A 20,136-nucleotide genomic window follows, 5' to 3' on the forward strand; every position below is an offset into this window, starting at 1 on the left:
TCACCATGGTTCTTATCAAGAGTGCAAGACTAATGAATTCAGCAAGTACACTTCCAGATACTCCCCTTTAATTCCTCCACATACTCCCCTTTAATGCTGCTGCCTACCTCATTTTTGGTAAAGAGCAAGTTAACTGTTTCATTAGACTTTCATTAGGTGCAAATGTAATATTTTAATTAAGTGGTAGAAATCTTTAAGAGGTTATTTAGTCTATTCCACGGTCTGTTAAATAAGCATACAACTTTGATTTTGATTCAGAGAATAATGCATTGTAGCATTAGACCAACTGTACTGGATTTTTAATATGGGTTTAACAGAAAATAATCTCTAGAAATGCAGAAAGATTTATGCTACGCTGGGAGAGCATCAGTAGGTGTACTGAAGGTAGCCAAGTCCAACCCTATCAAACCACACACTCGCTGTATTTTCACATTTAAGTGTTATGTTGTTTGGTTTGTGCAGAGATGATGGCTGATAGCTGACTGCAGTAGGAGCTGGTAGGTTTCTCAGCACTAACCTTTTCTAGCATTATAGGCTCATATGACACAAAAAAGATCCATCCACTTTTACAAAAAGATGAATACTGTACAGCCACAGATGCAACATAAGTGCATTTTAAAGAACGTATTGCTTTTGAACACACCTCTTTAACAATAAGGTTACACACAGGGTGTATAACCTTATAAAATTAAGAAACTATAAAGAACATTCCTGTAATACGCTTTGTTAGGAACACTGAGACACTGCCACGCGTCCCTGGTCTCATACTAATCACACACCTGATTACCATTCTCCTCATTACTGCTCCCTATTTAAGCTCCCTTCCTTGGTACTCTCTTTGTGAAGTATTGCCTTTCCATGTTGCATACCGAGAATTCCAGGTACGTATTTGTCTTCCTGGTTTCCAAATCCCGCCTGTGTTTCAAACCTCGTCTCCTGCCTGACGCCTGGACACCTTCCAGATTGACTACGAGGACCTGCCTGACTCCTCTAACCTGCCCTGTTCTTCAATAAAACCTCTTGCATTTGGATCCTCTCCCTCGTGTGTGTGCATTCGTATCACCCTTGCAAAGTATCAGCACCTTTTTTGTATAACAAAATGAGCAGGCTTGTATGTCATGAAATGACAGTAACCTAAAACAGTGTAGAGTAATATAATTTCACTGTAAACAGACAGACATCCAGCAAGCGTTCCAAGTTGTGTAGATTTGTAGAGCACCAGAAAAGTGACAATCTTGTTACTTCTGTTGAGGCAAATGAGTCAACAAAGTCAGAGACAAACACACAGCGCTCTAGTGATTCAAAGCTCTGGGAAACCTTTTCCCATCTATATCTCAGAGGGGAAAAGATGATCCCCTGCTTGGACTCGGCTGGCTGGTTAGCAAAAGGAAAGCTGTACATGATACCAGGTGCTATTTGGCTCTCCCATGCTGTGGTGTACGAAGATGCATATCTGACCTGCGTCTGAACTCTATGACCTCCTCAGCAGTTACCACAAAGACTCTTTGTAGGCTAAGAAAGTGGTTAAGGCCCAGAGGCACAATATGTGAAGTATTTGTAAAGTACATATTGTGAAGTATATGTGTAGTAGAGTCACTGAGGAGAAGGATACTTCCTCTCGCAAAGATAATTTCATTCTATCAGACATCTGCAAGAACAAAAACATGATGCCTTTTTTATTTGGGTTAGATGATGTAATGACATAGTCAGACAGAATGTTCTGAGAAGGGAGAGCAACCAGCTGATCACACTATTAGCACAGACCTCTCCACCCATGAGAAGTTCTTTAGATAACCACTAACCAATGTAAACTTCAGCACATATTCTTGCACAATTTCATATATTATCTAACCAGCCTTTCATAACAAAGACACAAGTCAATGCTTGGGAAGGGTAGCCCCCCACAAATTGATCAAAAGTAGAAGCTTTTTCCTCTGAAGGTTTGCAAAAATCTTGCCCAACAGACAAGAAGAGACTCCAGTTTCTTCACTTGGATTTTATAGCTGTCTGGGTTTTATTGTTGTCTTTTACATAAGTAATGACATAGATTAATGTATTGTTTAACCAAGGTGTATTACTGGAGTGGTGGCTTCACTCAGACAGAAGCTGCACAGTACATGCCATAACTTTAGTAGATTCTACAATTAATAATGGTTAAAACCACTCACTTTGGATCGTGCTTGGATTTACCTTCAGTATTATAATTTAAGATCATACTTGTAAAACCATTATTATAACAATGTGTAATATATTCCAGACACAAGCGTGTCAAAGGTTGGCAGAGTTGCAGCTGTCAAAGTTCACCATCAGTCATAAAAAGTCCATTCCAATCTGTTGTCTTCAGTTGTGCTGTTTTGTCAAAAAGCTCTTTAGGAAACTAGCGTTGATTTGGGATTTATCTGCAGCATTTACTTCAACCGCATCAACTTTCTGCTCTGAAAAAGATGCAAATGACAGCTACACTAACAGAAGCCCTTCAAGAATGGGAGAGTCACCAGAAAGAGTTCCAAGTGATTCAGGTAAGACTTCAAGCTTTGTCAACCAGAACACAGAATCCAAATAACAACATTCTCTTAAAAAAAAAAAAACAATCTATAGGAGTTTGCCTGTAACATTCAGTATAAACACTCATAGCAGTTGTCCTCAGGAGAACCATCAGCGTTACATGCAGAATCTCCATGAGGTCTCTGAGATGCAGAGTTGCATCTCTGCCACCATTGCTCATCAGCGGAAGAGTCTGAAGGACTTCTTGCAGTCTCTGAAGACGTGAGGAGTGAATAAGTGTCAAAGTTCAACTCTTCCTGCTTTGCTAATGGTTTAATCTCAATTAAAATGTTTTTTTTAAAATTACATTTGCAGCAAAGGGTTAGCAGAAGAAGAAACAAAGCATGTGGAAGAGATAAAAGAACATATCCAGGAGAGACAAAGTATCCTCTCTCAGATGGAGGCTTTCCTTCCAAAGAAAAATGGGTAATGTGGTATTATCAGCTAGTCATACGACTGTCTTCACAAAATGCATGGTTTATGGGGTGCTGTGAATTCCGTCTCCTCTTTAATCCCTCTCTCCTAAAGGATATATCTCTGCCTCGTCCTCGGGAATGTGAATGTCAATCTTCTAAGCAAACGATTAAAGTAAGCATCATCTAAATCATTCCTTTTTCCCGGCACGTAGCCATTATGGATGTAAGACATCTAGGCTAATGCTTCAGTCCTGGAGCCTTGCTGTCCTCTGCAGGTTAGCACTTTACTTGCTTATAAAAAAAAGAAAGAAACATGATCCATCTCACAAACAGCTCAATAATGAGTAAACAATGACCAAAGAAGTGCAAGGGTATTGTGGGTAAAAGGCAAAGGAACCCTGGTTTGGAAAGGATTTCTGTATTACCTGAGTTTGGACAGTAGGCAGAAGGATTTCCAATGTCAGCTGGGTAACATTTATTGGTACTGTCGGGAGGGGTGGGGAGGTATCAGTTGCAGATATGCACTGATCTGTGAAATTCAAATGTAGCCTCCTGTGGACTGTTTGAAAATACAAAAATGCCCATGATCCTTTACGTCATAAAGTTGCATGAAGAATTGAAGCATTCTGTCTTCCCTGTCACTGTACCGCAGGGCTGCCTACAAAGATGAGTATGAGAAATTCAAGCTGTGCGTGACTGTAATCCTGCTTTTGCTGGCTTTCACGTGTCGCTTTTTCGTCACCTACAGGTCAGCCTGCATTCCTGAAAGATCCTCAAATAATCCTTACTTAGTCTAAACATGTGGACCATTCATGTCAGTTCCACTGGGCTTGTTGCTTTGTGTCATGTAGATTTGTGGACGCACTCATGAACTTCCTTCTGGTCTGGTACTACTGCACTTTAACAGTCCGTGAGAGCATTCTCATCAATAACGGGTCCAGGTCAGTTAGTCACCTGGAGCTTATGGAAATGCTACAGTGTTGTTGGGTCAAAGGCTCTACCAACAATCAATTGAAGATTTTACTTTAAACTGGTTATCAGCAGCAGCAATCGAAAGAACAGTCCAATGTTGCTCATGGTTGTTTCAGGATCAAAGGCTGGTGGGTAGCTCATCACTACATCTCAGCTTTTCTTTCTGGGGTCATACTGACTTGGTAAGTAACTTAAACAATTATTCATGTTATAGCCTACCTCTGTGTAGCATCTGACTGCTTATGTTGTCCAGACACACGACTGTTATTGCATTTCCATGTACTTCATATTGATAAAGCATAACTATTCATCTCTTAGACCGTAGCTATAGTAGTCCTCTAATTTCCATGTACTATGGTTAGATTGAGAGACTCCTGAGACGCTGTGTAATTTTCTTCCACAGGCCCGATGGTGAATTGTACCAGATGTTCAGGAGACAGTTTCTTTCTTTTTGCTTGTACCAAAGTAAGTGGCCAGCACATTCATGTCAGCACTGACCTTCTAGAAATGATTCTGCAGACGTGAAGTGAGTTGTGTCCTTCCGGCTCCTGCAGGCTTTGTGCAGTTCCTGCAGTACTACTATCAGAGTGGATGTCTTTACAGACTCCGAGCACTAGGGGAGAGACACAACATGGATTTGACCGTAGGTAATGAAGGAATTCAGTAGGTCTTTTGTCAATAGGGCATATTATTCTTTTCAAAATGCCCATAATTATCTGTCCTTGTGGTGGCATATGTAGACTCAATTAATAAAGCTTTAAGGTCATTGTTCTCTGAATACAGTGATGAATTCATCTGCTTTGCAGAGGGGTTCCAGTCATGGATGTGGCGGGGTCTCACGTTTCTATTGCCTTTCCTGTTCTTTGGTCACGTGAGTGTCTTTCTCTCATAGAGTAAGTAGACGTTTATGACAGAAGAAACTGTCATAGTTTCCCAGAATAAATTATATGGCTTGAAAAGGTGAAGAAGATGAGGAATACGCTTTGATTTGCATGAGGAAAATTGTCCCTTAATCAGTGTTTATGTAGCTTTGTGTCATTCAGTACTGTATGAAACTAAATGCCACTGTTGCCTGACTTTCAGTTCTGGCAGCTTTATAGCAGCATCTACCTGCTCAGTATGGCTCCTGTTCCTGGATGTAAAGAGTGGCAGGTCAGTTGTTTCCATTGTGTCCACCCTATGATCATTTAAAATGCCAGTTCCATGAGACCAGTCGATGACAGTAGGTGACATTTGTATATTTAATAGTACAGGATTGAACACAAATAGACATCTTAGCAGACTGGCAATGCTTCTTTTGTAATGTAAGTGAAAAACGTATTGCCTCCGTCCAGTAGTGCCTGCTCCAGCACATCGGTGTGAATTTCCCTCTTCATCTACCTGTTTTGGCACATGTAATTTGACTCATATTTATCAGGTTGACTACATGTTAGAGCAAGAACGTTGAACAATGCAGAATTCTGGTCTTCTAGGACAAGAGTTGGGTGTTCCTGTTCCTCATCGAGTAAACAGGAAAATTACTTGAACCCCTCCAAAACAAACAAACAAACAACAACAGACGTTTTATTACTGAACCCATCTCATCTTTTCTCTTCTAGGTTTCTGTATGTGGGCTTAGCTTCCTTGTTTTATTCATGGGCAATTTTTTCACTACGATCGCAGTGGTCCGACATAAGCTGAAAAACACGAGCCTGAACCGGAGTAAGAGTCGCTGAACTGGATGCCTGCTAATGTAATATCCATAATGCATAATTTAAAGTTGCGCATGAAGTTAGGAAATGCTCCTCTCTGCCATATTAACAGGATGATGTGGAATAAGCAAATGTGCAGAAGAGGTGTAATGCTATTTATAGTATTACACTGGAATGCTATTTATAGTATTACACTGGAAATAAGCAGTCTTGTAATATGTGAGAGGATATTTAAACATACTAGGTCCACACTTACCACAGGTGGTGTACTGCTTACATCCAGTTCAGCTATTGTTCCCCTCCCTCAATGGAAAAGTGAACAAACATTTGTTAAAAATACAATTGAATTGTAATAAGTTAGTTACATTTAAAGTGAAATGTGTGTTATATAACCAAATGGTTTATTTTATGTTTGAAACAATTACTCTTAAATGGAATAAATGATAATAAGTAAGGTGATATGTATTTTAAATGTTTTATTATATTGAATATTATTATTTGTAAATATTATATGCTCATATATAATTTATTCTTAAATGGTAATATTAATATTAGAGGTTTCCCTTGATTATTAACAAATTACATCTGATTTGAGGTTTGCTGAAATTGTTTAAAGGTAGTTTTCATCTTATTAAACTAGGAATTACTGTAGAGTATCTAAGATACTGTTACTGTATCTTAGGAATGTGACAATAGCTGTAGGTATAACCACCTGTATGTACTACTAAAATAAAAACACACATATAGTATAACATTAGTACAGGTAAATGTAGTTACTCTTAATAGAGTGCACTGTTTACTGTTTACTGTTTACTGTGACTCGACCAATCACAGACCTGGAATGCCCATTTCCCATAATTCCACCGTCAAAAGCAACATGGCAGCGTCCTTTTCTGTGCGTTTCGTTTATGAACTGAGCTAAGTTAGTCAGCTGCTTGTGTCGAGCTACAAAGTTGGTATTCTTTATTTGTAGTTGTAATAAGTGTGATGATTATCCGCAGAGAATTATTTTTATTCTAAAAGTCTTTTTATCTTTTCGCTACGTCTGAAATGTCAGGTGAGTGCTCTCAGCTAGCTTGTGTTATCGCGCTTTCTGCTAACTCGCGCGCCAGCCAGCTAGCACGAGACCTCGCGCGCCGCCGCAGCGCTGCAATAACGGAGTCACGAATAACGTTACGGAGCAGACGAGTGAGGATATAAGGTTCAGATTTCGGATACGTTTAGCCTTAGTGGAGATTCGTGTCCTCTTTCAGAAGCTGAACTAGTTCGGAGCTAACGTTAGCCTAGCTGAGTTACATTTGTTGGCTAACTGTTAGCTAGCCTAGCTAAGCTACGTTTGAAGTGTGTGGTGAAGTGGCTAAATAAACTGTGCTTTAGGTAATGGGTTACTAGCAATACTTGGCGTACGAGCGATGTCCTGTGCTTAGCTAGCCAGCCGAATGTCACTAGGGTTATATTTAGCTAGCTAACGTTATGCTTGGTTGTCTGAAACACTGGCAAAAGTAGCGAAGAGCTCCACTGTAACGACAGCCAGGCTATCTTAGTTTAGCTCAGCTTATCCGTCTGCACTGGCTCGGGAGTCCCTGGAGGACTTGACCTGCTCTGAACTGTTTTGCAGGGACGTGGGAAAGTGCTTGGGGCTATGCCGAAGACTGCCTTTTAGCCGTGTGGCAGAACAGACTCTGCGTGTACACTGTTGCAGCTGTTGTTATCGGATTATGGCTCACAATAAACATGACCTGGAAAAAGGTATAAATGTATTTTGTTTAACACCGTATCTACAATACACTACTGTCGTATCGTCAGCTTCGTGCTTGTTAAATTAAGCCAAGTGACGAACGCAGCAGGTGTTTGCCCAGAAGACGCCACATAGCTTTGTTGTTTGGTGGCATTTGGATATGCAGTGCTTGCACAATGAATGGTAAATGCTAATAATCTCCATTCAGATAGGCATGTTTTCTTATACAAAGATTTGTATGATTATTTTTACAGAGGAAGCCTGTCAAACCTGTAGATTCCTGGCTTTACAAATCTGGAAAAAAGAAAATTTCAGAGAAAGAGAAAGTCGTCAGTGTTGTAGGACTAAGGATATTCTATGGATCGCAGACAGGAACAGCAAAGGTTTGTAGTATACTTTCTAATTAAACCCATTATTACAGCCTTGGCTACTAGTAAAGAATTCAGGGCCCATAATGTGCAATATGTATTCAAACTTACACTCATAGAATTGATTAAACTTGTCAGATGTGCCCCAGTAGACCAGCGGCATGGCAGACGCCTGTTGTGATAAAGACCACCTGTCCTACTTTCGTGTGATATCGGGGAGTGTAACCGTGTTTTCTTTAGATTAGTTCTCCTGAACTTGTTCTTAAACACTCGTGTTTGCTTCTCGTGGGAGTAGTACTTTAGATAGTCATATCCATTTCCAGACATGTACATGGTGATTTCAATCGGGTGTATTAGTGCATGTGTTCATTGGCCCGTCTAGAGCTTGTTTTTTACACAAGACTAGAATTAAATTTACACATTTATTTTCTTTACCCCAAATGTGGAGTCCATAATTGTCTTCCTTTTTGTTGCGTACTAAAACTGAGTATAATGTAGCTAACCAGTAAGGCGTACTTACGAATACCATTTGGCATCATGCAAAAAAACATGCTGAAATGATCACGTGTTCTTGGTTTACATGTCAATTCAAGTTTGTATGAAAATTCAAGTACACTCCCTTATATGGTTTGTGAAGCTTCATGAATGGACAATAGCTACGTTAGCCTTGAGTGCTAAACGGAAGAGGCAGAATTTGGACACCAAACATATCTGCTGATGGTCTATATTTGGGCTAAGAGGAAAATTGTGCATATTGGACTTTTGCTGCACAACTCTTGTAGTGCCTATTTTAGTGATGGGTTGAACTGAGTTGAAAAGTAACCAACTTGAATGTCACTGCTCAGGGCTTTGCCAGAGAGCTTGCCGACGATGTCCAAAATCTGGGTTTCCAGTCTGAAGTGATTGACATGAAAGATTATGATCCAGAGGACAGAATATCTGATGAGGTGAGTTGTCACGATTCCTTTTATGTGTATTGACTTGTTTATATGACTGTGTCAGTCAGCATCAGTTTATTTTAGGATTCTTTAAAATTGTACATGTCAGTAAGTAGTCATCTCTAAGCATTCCTTGATTTTAGTCTGTGAGGACCAGCACTTCATGTGTTTATAGTTTGCTGTTACGTCATATACTCTTAGATGAACGACGCTGTTAACTTGAATTACTGCAAACACTCCACACTTGGAGAAAGTGACCTGACCCCTTCACAACATTTACATTTACGGTATTTAGCTAACGCCTTTATCCAAAGCAGCTTACAATTATGACTGAGTACAACTTGAGCAATTGAGGGTTAAGGGCCTTGCTCAGGGGCCCAACAGTGGCAGCTGCACAGTGTTTTTACTGCTCTGGTCTTCAGGAGCTCTTGGGGAAGGTTTTGAGAGACATTGAGGAGATGTGCTCATGTGGGAAGCAGTCTTCTGCTTGTCGATTACGCATTCACTCAGCACTGAGTAGTGAATCATTCTCAGAGACGTTACCAGTGTGAAATGCTGCTCACTGTCAGCTGGGGAAATTGCTTGCCAGTGCAGCAGTAAATGTGGTAATTATCATCTGTACTACAGGACTTGTTGTGGTTTCATGATGAGAATTTTTGACACATGGTCATGGGCTTACCATTGGTCTTGATGTGATGTGTAATAGGCAGCATATTGAACTCGGTGCCTTGCAGGCAGTCTGGGCACGCTCAGGAGAGCGGGTTTGCCTCACACTACATAGGACGAAAAATAACCCTCCCTTAGCTGGTTTTTGGTTGAGGTTTAGTCGAGCTCTAGTCACCATGTTATGTTTGAAATGGCACTTCTTGTCTCTCTCCAGTGCACTAGTAAAAGGATCTGCGTGTTCCTTGTGGCTACATACACTGATGGCAAGCCCCCCGAGAGCGCTGACTGGTTCTGTAAATGGCTGGAGGAAGCATCCACTGACTTTCGGTATGGCAACACCTACTTGAAAGGGATGAGATATGCTGTCTTTGGCCTGGGGAACTCTGTCTATGCTGGCCATTACAATACGGTGAGAACCTCCTCCTGTTGCAGCATAAAATTATGCACGTTTATGTACTCGGTTACTATGATGAATCCAATGCTGTTCTGTTGTTTATTTTATGTAAATTATATACATTTTATTCTTCTCCAATGCATCCCATTGGAGGATTTGGAGTCTCAGCCCCTCCCCTGGTTTCTTCCTCAGGCGTTTGTAACAGTGCCCATTACAAGAAGCTTCATTCAACTGCTTATTTGAATGCCTTCACAGCAGGTGGTGTTGTCTCACGGCAGGTAGGCAAAAGCGTGGACAAATGGCTGTGGATGCTGGGTGCGGCACGAGTCACGAGCAGGGGAGAGGGCGACTGCGACGTGGCCGCGAGCCGACACGGCAGTCTGCAGGCTGACTTCCAGGCGTGGCGGACCAGGCTGGTGGGCCGCCTGCAGGCTCTGGCGCAGGGCCGCAGGAGACCCTGCAGCGGCAAGTGTAAGAAAGGCTCCTGCAAGAGCACGAACCGGCCGGAGGAAGCAGCAGAGGACGGCTCCTCGCCTCCGGAGGGCCACAGCTCGGAGGCAAGCTGCTTCTCGCGTTGGTGTGCGTAGCCATGGCAACGCGCAGGGTTTTGTGTAGTGCATGGCAGGCTGGCGTAGATGGGTTTCGACCGGCAGAGGTGCCAGTTTCAGCACTTCCGAGTCATTCTCGCTGCACTTGGGCCCTCTGTGCCTTTTAATCAGCTCAAACAGGGGAACCTTTTCCTCATCGTGCGTACTGTTTATACATTTTCTCCTTCATGCTTTTTGAAAAAAAAAAAATTATACTCTTATGTTTCAGGATATTTTTTTCACCTCAATTTACCACCAAAAATAATAAAACTTATTTAGTAACTGCATTTTAATAAATGCACCATTTTGCTTTTTAAAAATAATTGGACCCCTTAAAATAGTAGAGAAATGCAGTTTGTCTTAAGAGTAACTCCACATGCTTGCAGTGCTGCGGACATGCTTAAGTCTTTTCTTAAAGCCTTCCTTTTATTACTGCATATGCTGAGGCCTCATCTGTAAGTGTGCGCTAATTCCAGTGTGTGCCACTAGGGGTCGTCTTCTAGCAGTAAAACCATCACGCTTTCAGCTCAGTTCATTTAAAAGATATGTGAGTGTGTCTAAAGGGATCAGAGCTGACCTTTCCAGGTGTCCCGCTGGACTGCTGAAGGTCCTTTCCTCTCCAGACAGCCAAGACAGCCTCAAACAAGACATCCTTTTATAATTTGAGGTCAACCAAATATTGCTTCTGAAGATAACAGTGCATTGCTTGTAGAGGCTTTATTGTACAAACATATTTCTTATGTGAATCCGGGTCATTAGCACCGTAGCTTCCTGAGAGTTTTGTCTTTGACTTTGCAGGAGCTGTTTGAGTCCAGCAGTGATTCAGACTCTTCAGGGGAGGGGGAGACTCGGGGCTCCGTCATCGACATGGAGGACCTCGGCGACGTCATTAACCACATTAAAAAAGCCAAGGTCAGCTCTTCTACACCAGCAGGAGTTTCTCAATTAGCAACAGGCATTCTTTATCTACTCGGCATTCCTTGGTTGTAATAGAAAAGTAAAGCCAAGAACGTCTTTAAAATTCAGACTCGAGATCTGTCTCTGTCTGACAGTTCTGCGCCGTCTTTGGTGCAGGTTCACTGCTGAATTGTCGAGTGCTGTTTACTCTCTGTAATGGTGTTTCACGCTGTATTTATTTCTTGGAGAGATGTAATGTTGGCAGTGCAGGCTACAGGAATGCAACTAATGTAGAGCGTTTGTGAAGAAGTTTTTATATGGTTTTGAAATGTATTGCTGAAAAGATCCCAGAAACCTTGCAGGTGGTCTTTTGTGAACAATGCAATCAGTGCATTAGAAATTCAAGCGCTTGTTACTGGGCGGTCAGGAGCAAGCATTGCATGTGCTGTGGTCTTGTTGGTGCTACAGCATGAATCTCTTTGACACAGAAATGAACTCTAGCTGTCATTCAAAAAGCAAGATGCTCAAGAACAGAAGGTCTGATACAGGTGAAAAAAGTTAGGCTTTATAAACGTTGCCTCCTGACACTTGTTGCGCTGACAGGTTGCAATGAAAACTCAGTTCACAGAGCGCTGAAGTTTTGAGGCTTGATAACATCTGCTATCCAGTCAAGGGGTCCTGGGTCTTTTTTGTATGCCTGGAATCAGGGTATGGTGGGTATTCTGTTACAAATGACTGATTACCTGTTAACAAATGCATCCATAATCTAATCCAAAGGAGAAATCTGAAAGTAAGTAATCTGATTGCTCTTGGTTAATTTTGGATTACTTTTTAACCCCTTAACTGCCAAGGAGTTGTATAACACTGGTCCCTTAGTGCCAGCCAGTATGACAACTGACAAGCTCCCAGAAGCTAATGTGCAGACTTATGATCGACTCAGGAGATGTGTTAACGATGTCCATATCAACAACATGTCCCTTCTCCAGCTGTCCAGTGTTGCTGAGAAGGTCGTTTGCTGAAAAATGTCCAGTGTCCCTGAACTCCTGTCAAATTGTTCAGCTCCACCAGTGTAAACGTCCCAGATAGGTTTAAAGTTATTGGGCATCAGTGAGAAACAAGTTTTTTATACCAGACCTGTGGCACTTTGTGGGACTGTGCTGATTTGTGGACTTGTCTCTTTGATCTTTTTGCTTAGAAATGTCAGAGTTCTCGGTTGAGAAGTGGGGTCATCTTGAATGTGTATCATAATCAGAGTTGTTCACTCCCACTGCATAATAACTAAAGTGTACGTAGGAGTGGATCAGCTGATAATGACTGTGGGACAGCACACGACAGAAATGTGGCCTTAACGTCTGCCTGTTGGAACTCCAGTAACCTGTGATTCATCATCAACTACACCCCAAAGGAAATGTATAACGTCATATGAAACAAGTACTGTGGCCACAAACACAGTTCTTGTGCCAAATGAAACAAATCCCGTGTTGACAAAGCTATTAACGCTCACTTTGTGTTGTGCATGTTAATGGAGCAAGCAAAAGCACAAAGCTCACTACCAAAATCTCACCAATGCACATCTGTTTCCACACCCAGAATGCACACAGGCTACAAACACAATGCACAGTGTGCTTTTTAACCCTTTAAGTAAATGCGGACTATGTTTGATGTTGACATTGTTTCAGCGTGACAGCAGTCACAGCTCGACAGGATGGAGCCGTTAAAGATGAGGGGAAAATGGGTAAAAGGAATCCTTGTTAAGGATTTTAAAAACGTGCCAGTGATGTTTTCAATAACGGCCTTTGTGTTTTCAGTGCCATCCCAGCAGATGGTAAGTAAACATGGCCATACTACATGTGTGTTGCAGTGGACATGACTTGAACTGCAGTACTGTGTTCACTTACATGTGATTTTGCTCAGAAGATGTGACAAACTGAAGGTGTTTCTCAGATGTCCGTATATCCAAAGTAGTGTTGACTTAAACAATCATTTCGGAAACACTCATAATGTGGTAAAAGATGTGAAAATGAACTGTTAATGTTTTCTGTTGCATTAATGTGTAATTACCATTTCTCTTTCTAGAGGAATTCTTTCACACTAGTGGAGTTTTAATGAGTTGTTTAAAGCATTTAGGTTTCTGCTCTGTCCTGCCCCCAGACCTAGGTGCTAATGGCTGGAAGGGATTATGGTGGGAGAGGCTAATGACAATATAGGACCAGCAGTTCGGGGGGGGGGGGGGGGGGGGGTGCTAGTGTCTGGAGAGATGCTATGGTGGGTGGGGCTAATATCTGGAGAGGAACTGGTGGAAGGGGCTACTAGCAGGACAGTAGTGATGGTGGGCGGGGCTAATAACTGGGCAGGGGCTGTTTCGGAATGAGCGAATGGCTGCATAGAAACAGCGGCTCCATTGAAGGAGACAGGGTGGCAGATGGTTTGCTACAGTAGACAGCAGCTTTAGCAGGCGCAGAAAGGATTTACGTAACTGTGAACTGTGATCACCAACGCCCACTGTGCAAGCCTGTGTGGAGGAGTGATTCATGAGAAGGGAGCAGAGAGAAATCTCCCCCCCCCCCCACACACACACGCACGCTCACACCTCACACTCATATGTAACACACACTGAGAGACAGAACTGTGAGTATCCCCTTTCCTTTCAGGATGGGCGTTTGATCTGAGGTTCAGGGGCCCAGTGAGTAATGCGATGGCTTGAAGCACTGTTTTGGGAGAGACGCACGGTCTCGTTGACTGATAAGATGGCTTTGTCTTGTCGTAATCCTGTGTTCCAAGTGCTTTGATGAAAAGCTGCCTTAAATGCTTGGAATTTAAATTTGCACATTACTGTGAGTGGTTTAATAAAGAAGTTTGTCATTGTTATAATATGCAAGATTCAACATTTCAGATTTCTGACATGATTTATAATACATTTTTAAAAAGTATTTCATGTTCTCTCACATTTATGAAGTCATGAAATTCCTTTGATATGTGATGAGGCTTCTTTGATTTTTTTTTTTTCCTTCCGTGCAATAACGCAATGCCATCTTGCCTTTGATTGTAATAAATGATCAGAAGCTCACCAGAAAAAAATCCCTTTTGCAAGTCTCCGTTTCTACAGTAATGTTTTCATGTTGTGATGTGAACGATACTGTTCAGGTTGTCATTGATATGGTGAGTTTGTCTTTCATAGTTTTGTCTCTCTAGTGGATAGAGCAGCATTGTTGATGTGCTTGTGTTTTTGTTGTTGTTATTGGTTTCTCAAAGGCAATGGAACCAAACAATAGTTCCCGACAATGTAAAATGGTTTTTTTCCCAAGGAATTTGAATTGGTCTTCAGTTTTGACCTGTTAGGGTTGAGTGGGCAATGGCTGGCACGTGTCCAGTTACAAGCCATAGTTAATTACAGCTTTGACCAAACCAACTCTTCTTTTACCACATAGCTAATACAGTCGCTGCAGTGTAATGGTTTCGTTTATTTGGTTAGATTCCTGAGTAGTTTTGGTCCTGACACAAGATCATCATCTGAAAGCTCAGGTATCTATTGCGCCTTAATTTAAGCTTGCAGAGCCGGTCTGTAGAGTGGCCCCATCCCTCAGGTCTTCCTCAGGACACTATTAATTGATTTTTGCACGGTACTTGTTCATAATTCTATTTTTAGGTTTTGTTCTTTCTCCCTCTCTGTAGCGACACAGTGGTTCTGTTGTTTGTCAGGCTTCACAAAGCCAAAGTGCTGATCCAAGTTTTTGCCTACATCTCACACTGACAAAGGGTGACTGATGCTGTATCCAATTTCTTATACCGATATCCAGCTTCTTACTTCTGATACAAATGGACCATGCTCTTGTCCTGCTTTTGACCACACAGGACGGATCTGGATTGTGGCGAATGTTTTGTTATGCTGTGTGTGGGGAAGAAATCAAGCTCTTGTCCATAGCAGGCTCCTAGCCAATACTAATTTGGTATCCATTTTTCAGAGCAGAGCCCATTCACGGTGCTAGGAGGTCTTTCACATTCACAGTAAGTAGACAACAGATAAGGACATTGCCTGAGTCACTTAAAATTAATCACATTTTCAGTGGTACTGACTGACTGTGGCAGCTGTTGGTTCTAAAAATGTTTCTCTGTGCAGTCATTTTAAACCTTTTGAAAAAATAAATAAATAAAAGGTGCTTGGATGGTGACCAGTCATTGAAGCCAAAAGGCTGTGAATCTGCTAAATGGTGTAATTGTGAGTGTGAACCCAGGCAATGAGTGGGGAATGCTGGTTCATCTTTAGGGTTCGCCTGACTCATCCGTGGGTTAAACTCTGAAGCACACCGTCGTCTCTTGGCGCGTGAATGGCTTGGTTGGCGGTATGCCAGCAAGGTGGTGTATTGGCCAGCTTGGGGGTGGGTGGGTGGGTTTCGGGGTGTCCGTCAGTCCGGGTCTGCCAGCCCCCCAGGACTGGCCTGTCGTAGGCCACCGCCCATGTGCCACTGTCGCTCGCCATGACAGACCTCAGGCAAGAAGCGCTGCGGCGCTGCTGTCAGCCGCCACCCAGAGGCCGGAGGACCACGGCGGGAGACCGCGGGGGGCTTCCTAACTGACGGCTCACAGTCTGGCTGCCTGTACAGTATGTGTCAGCACAGCACGACAGAGCTCAGGGAAGGGTCATGGGCTACTGGTTTGCTAGTATAGCAGCCAGAGCTCAGCCTGTTTCATGGTCCTCCAGGGAGATTGTGTGCACTCTAGCAGATCATTGTTGTGGCAGGAGAGAGAACAGGAGGACAAGTCAATGTGGGTAGCACCTGCACCTCAGCTGGTTCTGAGAGAGAAGATGACATGGGCAATTACCTACTTAAATGTAAAGGGAGACACAGCATATCAGGTTGAAGTAATGCAGTGTGAAGAGGCCTTAAAGTCTTCTTTTGGAGATCCCTATTTCTTCATATATACTGCTTGGCTGGTGATGCATGTGGAACAAGTCTTCTGCCCGGAACTCTGCCGTTTAGTGGCCAGTTCACACAGGAGCTAGAGCTGTTAAAATGATCTGTGGCTCTTTCTAGGGATTCGCTGTTTTTTCAGCACACAGTAAGAGCTTATTTATCTAGTGACAGAACGTGTTTTAGAGAGCTCATCAGACATCTGCGTGCCTGTGGCTCTGCCTGGTATGTCCAGCCATGGAGACCGGGCACCTGACACCTCCTGTATCCTCTGTGTTGTGTAGAAGATAAGCACGATGAGCCAAGACTTTGCTTGCAGAGAAGTGGTGAGAGTACCATTTATTTTACTTCATGTAAGGTTTAGAAAAAAAAATTGCATTTCTGTGCTGTCCTGCTAGCTTGAAGATGCACGTGTCATTGTGGAGGAATGTATTTCATCAGACTGACCAGCAGGCCCCCACGTTCACCTCTCATGGATTTGGGTGATTGGTATCCAGAGCTGCTTCACTGTTCACAGAGAGATTTTTGGCCAAATCCCTTTTGCTGTCTTTATGATTCACAAATAAATGTATTCAAGCTGTCATTGTTGACTAATGTTCAGGAAACTGTTCTTGTTATAGTGTTACTAGTGCAGGTGATTTACAGGCTGAGAGAGTTTGTAGGTTGCAGAATAAATTGAAATGCACGGTCAAATGCACGCTGTTTTTAGCTGGATTAATTAATTGGAGGAACACGGCAGTCTGCTCTTGGAAGCAGGTTTAATGGGTTAGCATGGAAAGGTTTCAGAGGTTTTCACTGTGTACTTTCTCCACCTTTCTCCCTTTAATTCATTATTAGGTACCATTTCAATCTGCAGCATCTTTTTTTTTTTTTTTTTTAGCAATACACCTTATCCATTAATAATGCATGAAAAGTGCAGGTAAGAGTCATGGGATTGTTTGTGTATAACCGCAGTAAAATTGTACCTACCGCTTCATTATTGCGTGTCAGTTATGGACCCATGTTTATCATGAGAGCTGCATATGTGTTAGTTATAGCAAATGTCATCTGTGGCCAGGCGGGGTTGGGCGACGTCAAGACAGGCTGTGTTTTGTGCTGCAGAAACCAGAAGAGGCCTCTCTGGGGGGAAGGCTGGCGAAGCTCAATGGAGTAAGGAAGACTGAGGAAGAGGAGGAGGAGAGGGAGATGCTAACGCCTGCTCTGAGGGAAGTGCTCACAAAGCAAGGTACAGCCCGCTGACATCAGCTATTTCATTCACTACATTGCTGTAGTAGCAATGCCAACATGCAGAAGAAGAAACTCTGAACATTGTCAGTCAATGTTCACGTCTGTTTATACTTCAGAGTTGTGTGCGTCACCATCAGTGTGATGAACGTGATGTTATTTGAGACTTGGTTTGTGAATTCGCTATTTTTGATACATAATAAAACAAGTTGTTTTGCTTTAGCGTCGTTTAGAAGATGATATCAGAAGCGCTTTGAAATGTAAAATCGGCCATTCTAGGATTTTTAGGGCTTGCTTTCATTTAAGACTGGGATGTGGCCTGTTGTCTTTTGTTTTAGCAAGGTCTGCCATTCTGAGTTTTAGCGATGAGAGAGGAATTGTATGAATACTTGTGCAACGCAGACACTGGTGTCAACAGCCTGTAAAAATGTTACATTCCTTCTGCCTATTGGGGCATCAGGAATTAAGCTCTAATAATTAGTTTTATACTGAAAAATACACTTAGATCAATGATTTAACTAAAACAAGGTTTTTATTCCAAACAAGTGTAGAAAAAAAATACCAAAAGTGTTTAGTTTTTTGCAATTGTTCTTAGTTTTCAGTAGATCACTCGACACCTTGTGTGCTCTCTGATATTCAAACATGCTGTATCTTCCATGCTTGGCTGTTTTCAGTGTGACATTAATTTAATATGGGTCGAATACAGTGCCCCTCCTCAGCTGCACTCCTTTGAGACGCTGGGTCTCTGATGATAATTACACAGACCTCCCTTCCCCTACAGTGGTCTGTCTGTCTGTCTGTCTGTCTGTCTGGTGGAGGAGAGAAGTGCTCTGTCTGAGTTCTGTGACATGACTTGCTTGTACCAGGCCCATGGCAGTTCGTAACAGCTCTTAATGATGCAGCAATATCCAATTACCCCTCTCCTGCTGGAGCTCTCCTGAGTGTCCAACTCTGCACCTTTCATTAATGCTGCCTGCCTCCTACTCACCACACACACACACACACACACACACACACACACACACACACACACACACACACACACACACACACACACACACACACACAGCTATACAAGCTCTGTGTATCACAGCCTGCTGGTGTGGAGTGTATTACACCACATGAAAATACTGGTACAGAAGTCGTCTTGGTGTCATGCTTATTTCTGAGGGTAAAGTCATAAATAAGCATTTAGGGAGGGTTTGACTTTGGCTCCAGATACAGTTCAGGGTTACAGCAAATCACCTCTGTGAACCATTTTATATACACATAATTACTATGGAGTTCAGCAAAGAAAGAAACTCCTCGTAACAGCACCTGCCAGAAAAAGCTCCTCACTATCTCCTATGGAGCCCATGCGAGAAGAAAAAGATTTTAATAATATTCCAATGCATTTGTCCTGCTTACAGAGTGTAATCATTCAGAACACTTTGCTATGTTGTTGACCTGTTTCCACTGCTCTGCACTTCTTTTGTATGGTGGTGGTGGTGGTTTCTCTTACACCGAGCACTGAACATTCTTAGATTCTTCTTGGATGTATTTTGCTAAGATAGATTCATGGATTAGCGAGCTAACTTAAGTTCAGTTTGAGGCAGCACTGAGTTGGGCTGAATAAACTTAGAGTAGGTTCAACTCCGGGCTACCTTGAGTTGAACTGTTATCACTAGCTCATGAATTCCTACTTGCCAAGGCAGCTAGCACTCCCCTGGTACACTGGAATAGGGGAGATTGCATGACTCATGCATTACATTTTTCTCCTGCAGTTTGTCCTGTGTAGGGAAATGCTTTATAGCCGTGCAAGTGCTGCGTTAACGTGTATGTAAAATGGCTAGTGCTGTGTTAATGTTAATGGACAGGGTTAGGTCAGTGGTTAAGGTACTTGACTTGTAATCAGAAGCTTGCTGGTTCAAGTCCCACCACTGCCAAGTTGCCACTGTTGGGCCCCTTTACCCTCAATTGCTCAAGTTATACTTTGCTTTGGATAAAAGCTTCAGCTAAATGCCGTAAATGTAACGTGTGTTTTTAAAAAAGCTAGTGCTACACTCTGAACGGTTTTGTGGCTGGTGTGGTCAGTCTGGTGTGACGCCACACCTGGGAAGGCATTGGCCTGGAAGAGTGAGATGAGGTCAGTATGAAGACCGCTAAATTGAGGCAGTCAGTGAAACGTCAGAGTTTAAACGATGCCCATTGTTGCTGGGGAAATGTGTGAACTTGGATTGGAAGTGAAAGTGACTGGATTTGTAGAATCTTGCAGCTTCTTCAAGTCAGCAAAAATTCCCCAACATTTAAACCTCTAGATGACACCTGTGATGTCGTTATACATGTCGAGGTCACATGACAGTGTTTGAGCTCAGTTGGTGTGAATTGGTGTGAAACTTCTAGAGCAGCACTGTAACGGATATTAAGTGGTGTCCCACAAATCCCCCTCCCATTCAGAGATGGTTGTTCCAACCTGACATAGATGTGTTCCTTTGTTCTTTTGAAGCAGTTTTCTGCTTTGTCACCCCAGACTATGTTTGTGCATTCTGGTGGATTTGCATCTGACATTGTGTTCATTCTTTTCTTTTTTTTGGCTCTGTTATGCAAATGTTTGAGAGTGGGCTGTCTTCTTCTAGGTACTGTTGTGACTCCTTAACAGTGGGAATGTCAGGTTGTTGGCTTTAACGCCCAGATTATTGCCCTTATATGTGGGTTGAATGATGAACCTCAGTGACATTACACAGTGCTCGTAGAACAGTGCAGTGACACAGGAAATGGACTAACTTAAGAAGACACTAGCACCCTGTTCAGA

General features: G+C 42.5%; 2 protein-coding genes across 2 annotated transcripts in view; both read left to right on the forward strand.

The window, feature by feature from the left end:
* The first annotated feature begins 2,444 nt into the window (after positions 1-2,444).
* Positions 2,445-5,647, forward strand: zgc:103681 (uncharacterized protein LOC449773 homolog). Its single transcript, XM_027032385.2, has 12 exons — positions 2,445-2,519; positions 2,648-2,766; positions 2,860-2,970; positions 3,073-3,132; positions 3,613-3,708; positions 3,812-3,901; positions 4,049-4,114; positions 4,336-4,397; positions 4,487-4,579; positions 4,739-4,803; positions 5,016-5,084; positions 5,531-5,647. Exons 1-12 carry the CDS (start codon positions 2,445-2,447, stop codon positions 5,645-5,647), a joined length of 1,023 nt encoding a protein of 340 aa, XP_026888186.2.
* Positions 5,648-6,494: 847 nt separating this feature from the next.
* tyw1 (tRNA-yW synthesizing protein 1 homolog (S. cerevisiae)) overlaps positions 6,495-20,136 on the forward strand; it is a 43,193-nt gene continuing 29,551 nt past the window's right edge. The window contains exons 1-8 of the mRNA XM_035534245.1: positions 6,495-6,680; positions 7,242-7,372; positions 7,616-7,744; positions 8,575-8,676; positions 9,548-9,742; positions 10,006-10,284; positions 11,113-11,226; positions 17,223-17,346. Of these exons, the coding sequence (XP_035390138.1) occupies positions 6,674-6,680; positions 7,242-7,372; positions 7,616-7,744; positions 8,575-8,676; positions 9,548-9,742; positions 10,006-10,284; positions 11,113-11,226; positions 17,223-17,346 (1,081 nt within the window). The 5' untranslated portion in view covers positions 6,495-6,673. The remainder of the gene's footprint in view (positions 6,681-7,241; positions 7,373-7,615; positions 7,745-8,574; positions 8,677-9,547; positions 9,743-10,005; positions 10,285-11,112; positions 11,227-17,222; positions 17,347-20,136) is intronic.

Source organism: Electrophorus electricus, chromosome 15 (assembly GCF_013358815.1).
Source record: "Electrophorus electricus isolate fEleEle1 chromosome 15, fEleEle1.pri, whole genome shotgun sequence".
Classification (NCBI taxonomy): domain Eukaryota; kingdom Metazoa; phylum Chordata; class Actinopteri; order Gymnotiformes; family Gymnotidae; genus Electrophorus; species Electrophorus electricus.

Coding starts and splice junctions, on each gene's coding strand:
- zgc:103681 (XM_027032385.2), top strand. CDS start 2,445: ATGCAAATGACAGCTACACTAACAGAAGCCCTTCAAGAATGGGAGAGT. Junction 2,520..2,647: donor AAGAGTTCCAAGTGATTCAG/GTAAGACTTCAA, acceptor AGTTGTCCTCAG/GAGAACCATCAGCGTTACAT. Junction 4,580..4,738: donor CAACATGGATTTGACCGTAG/GTAATGAAGGAA, acceptor TCTGCTTTGCAG/AGGGGTTCCAGTCATGGATG.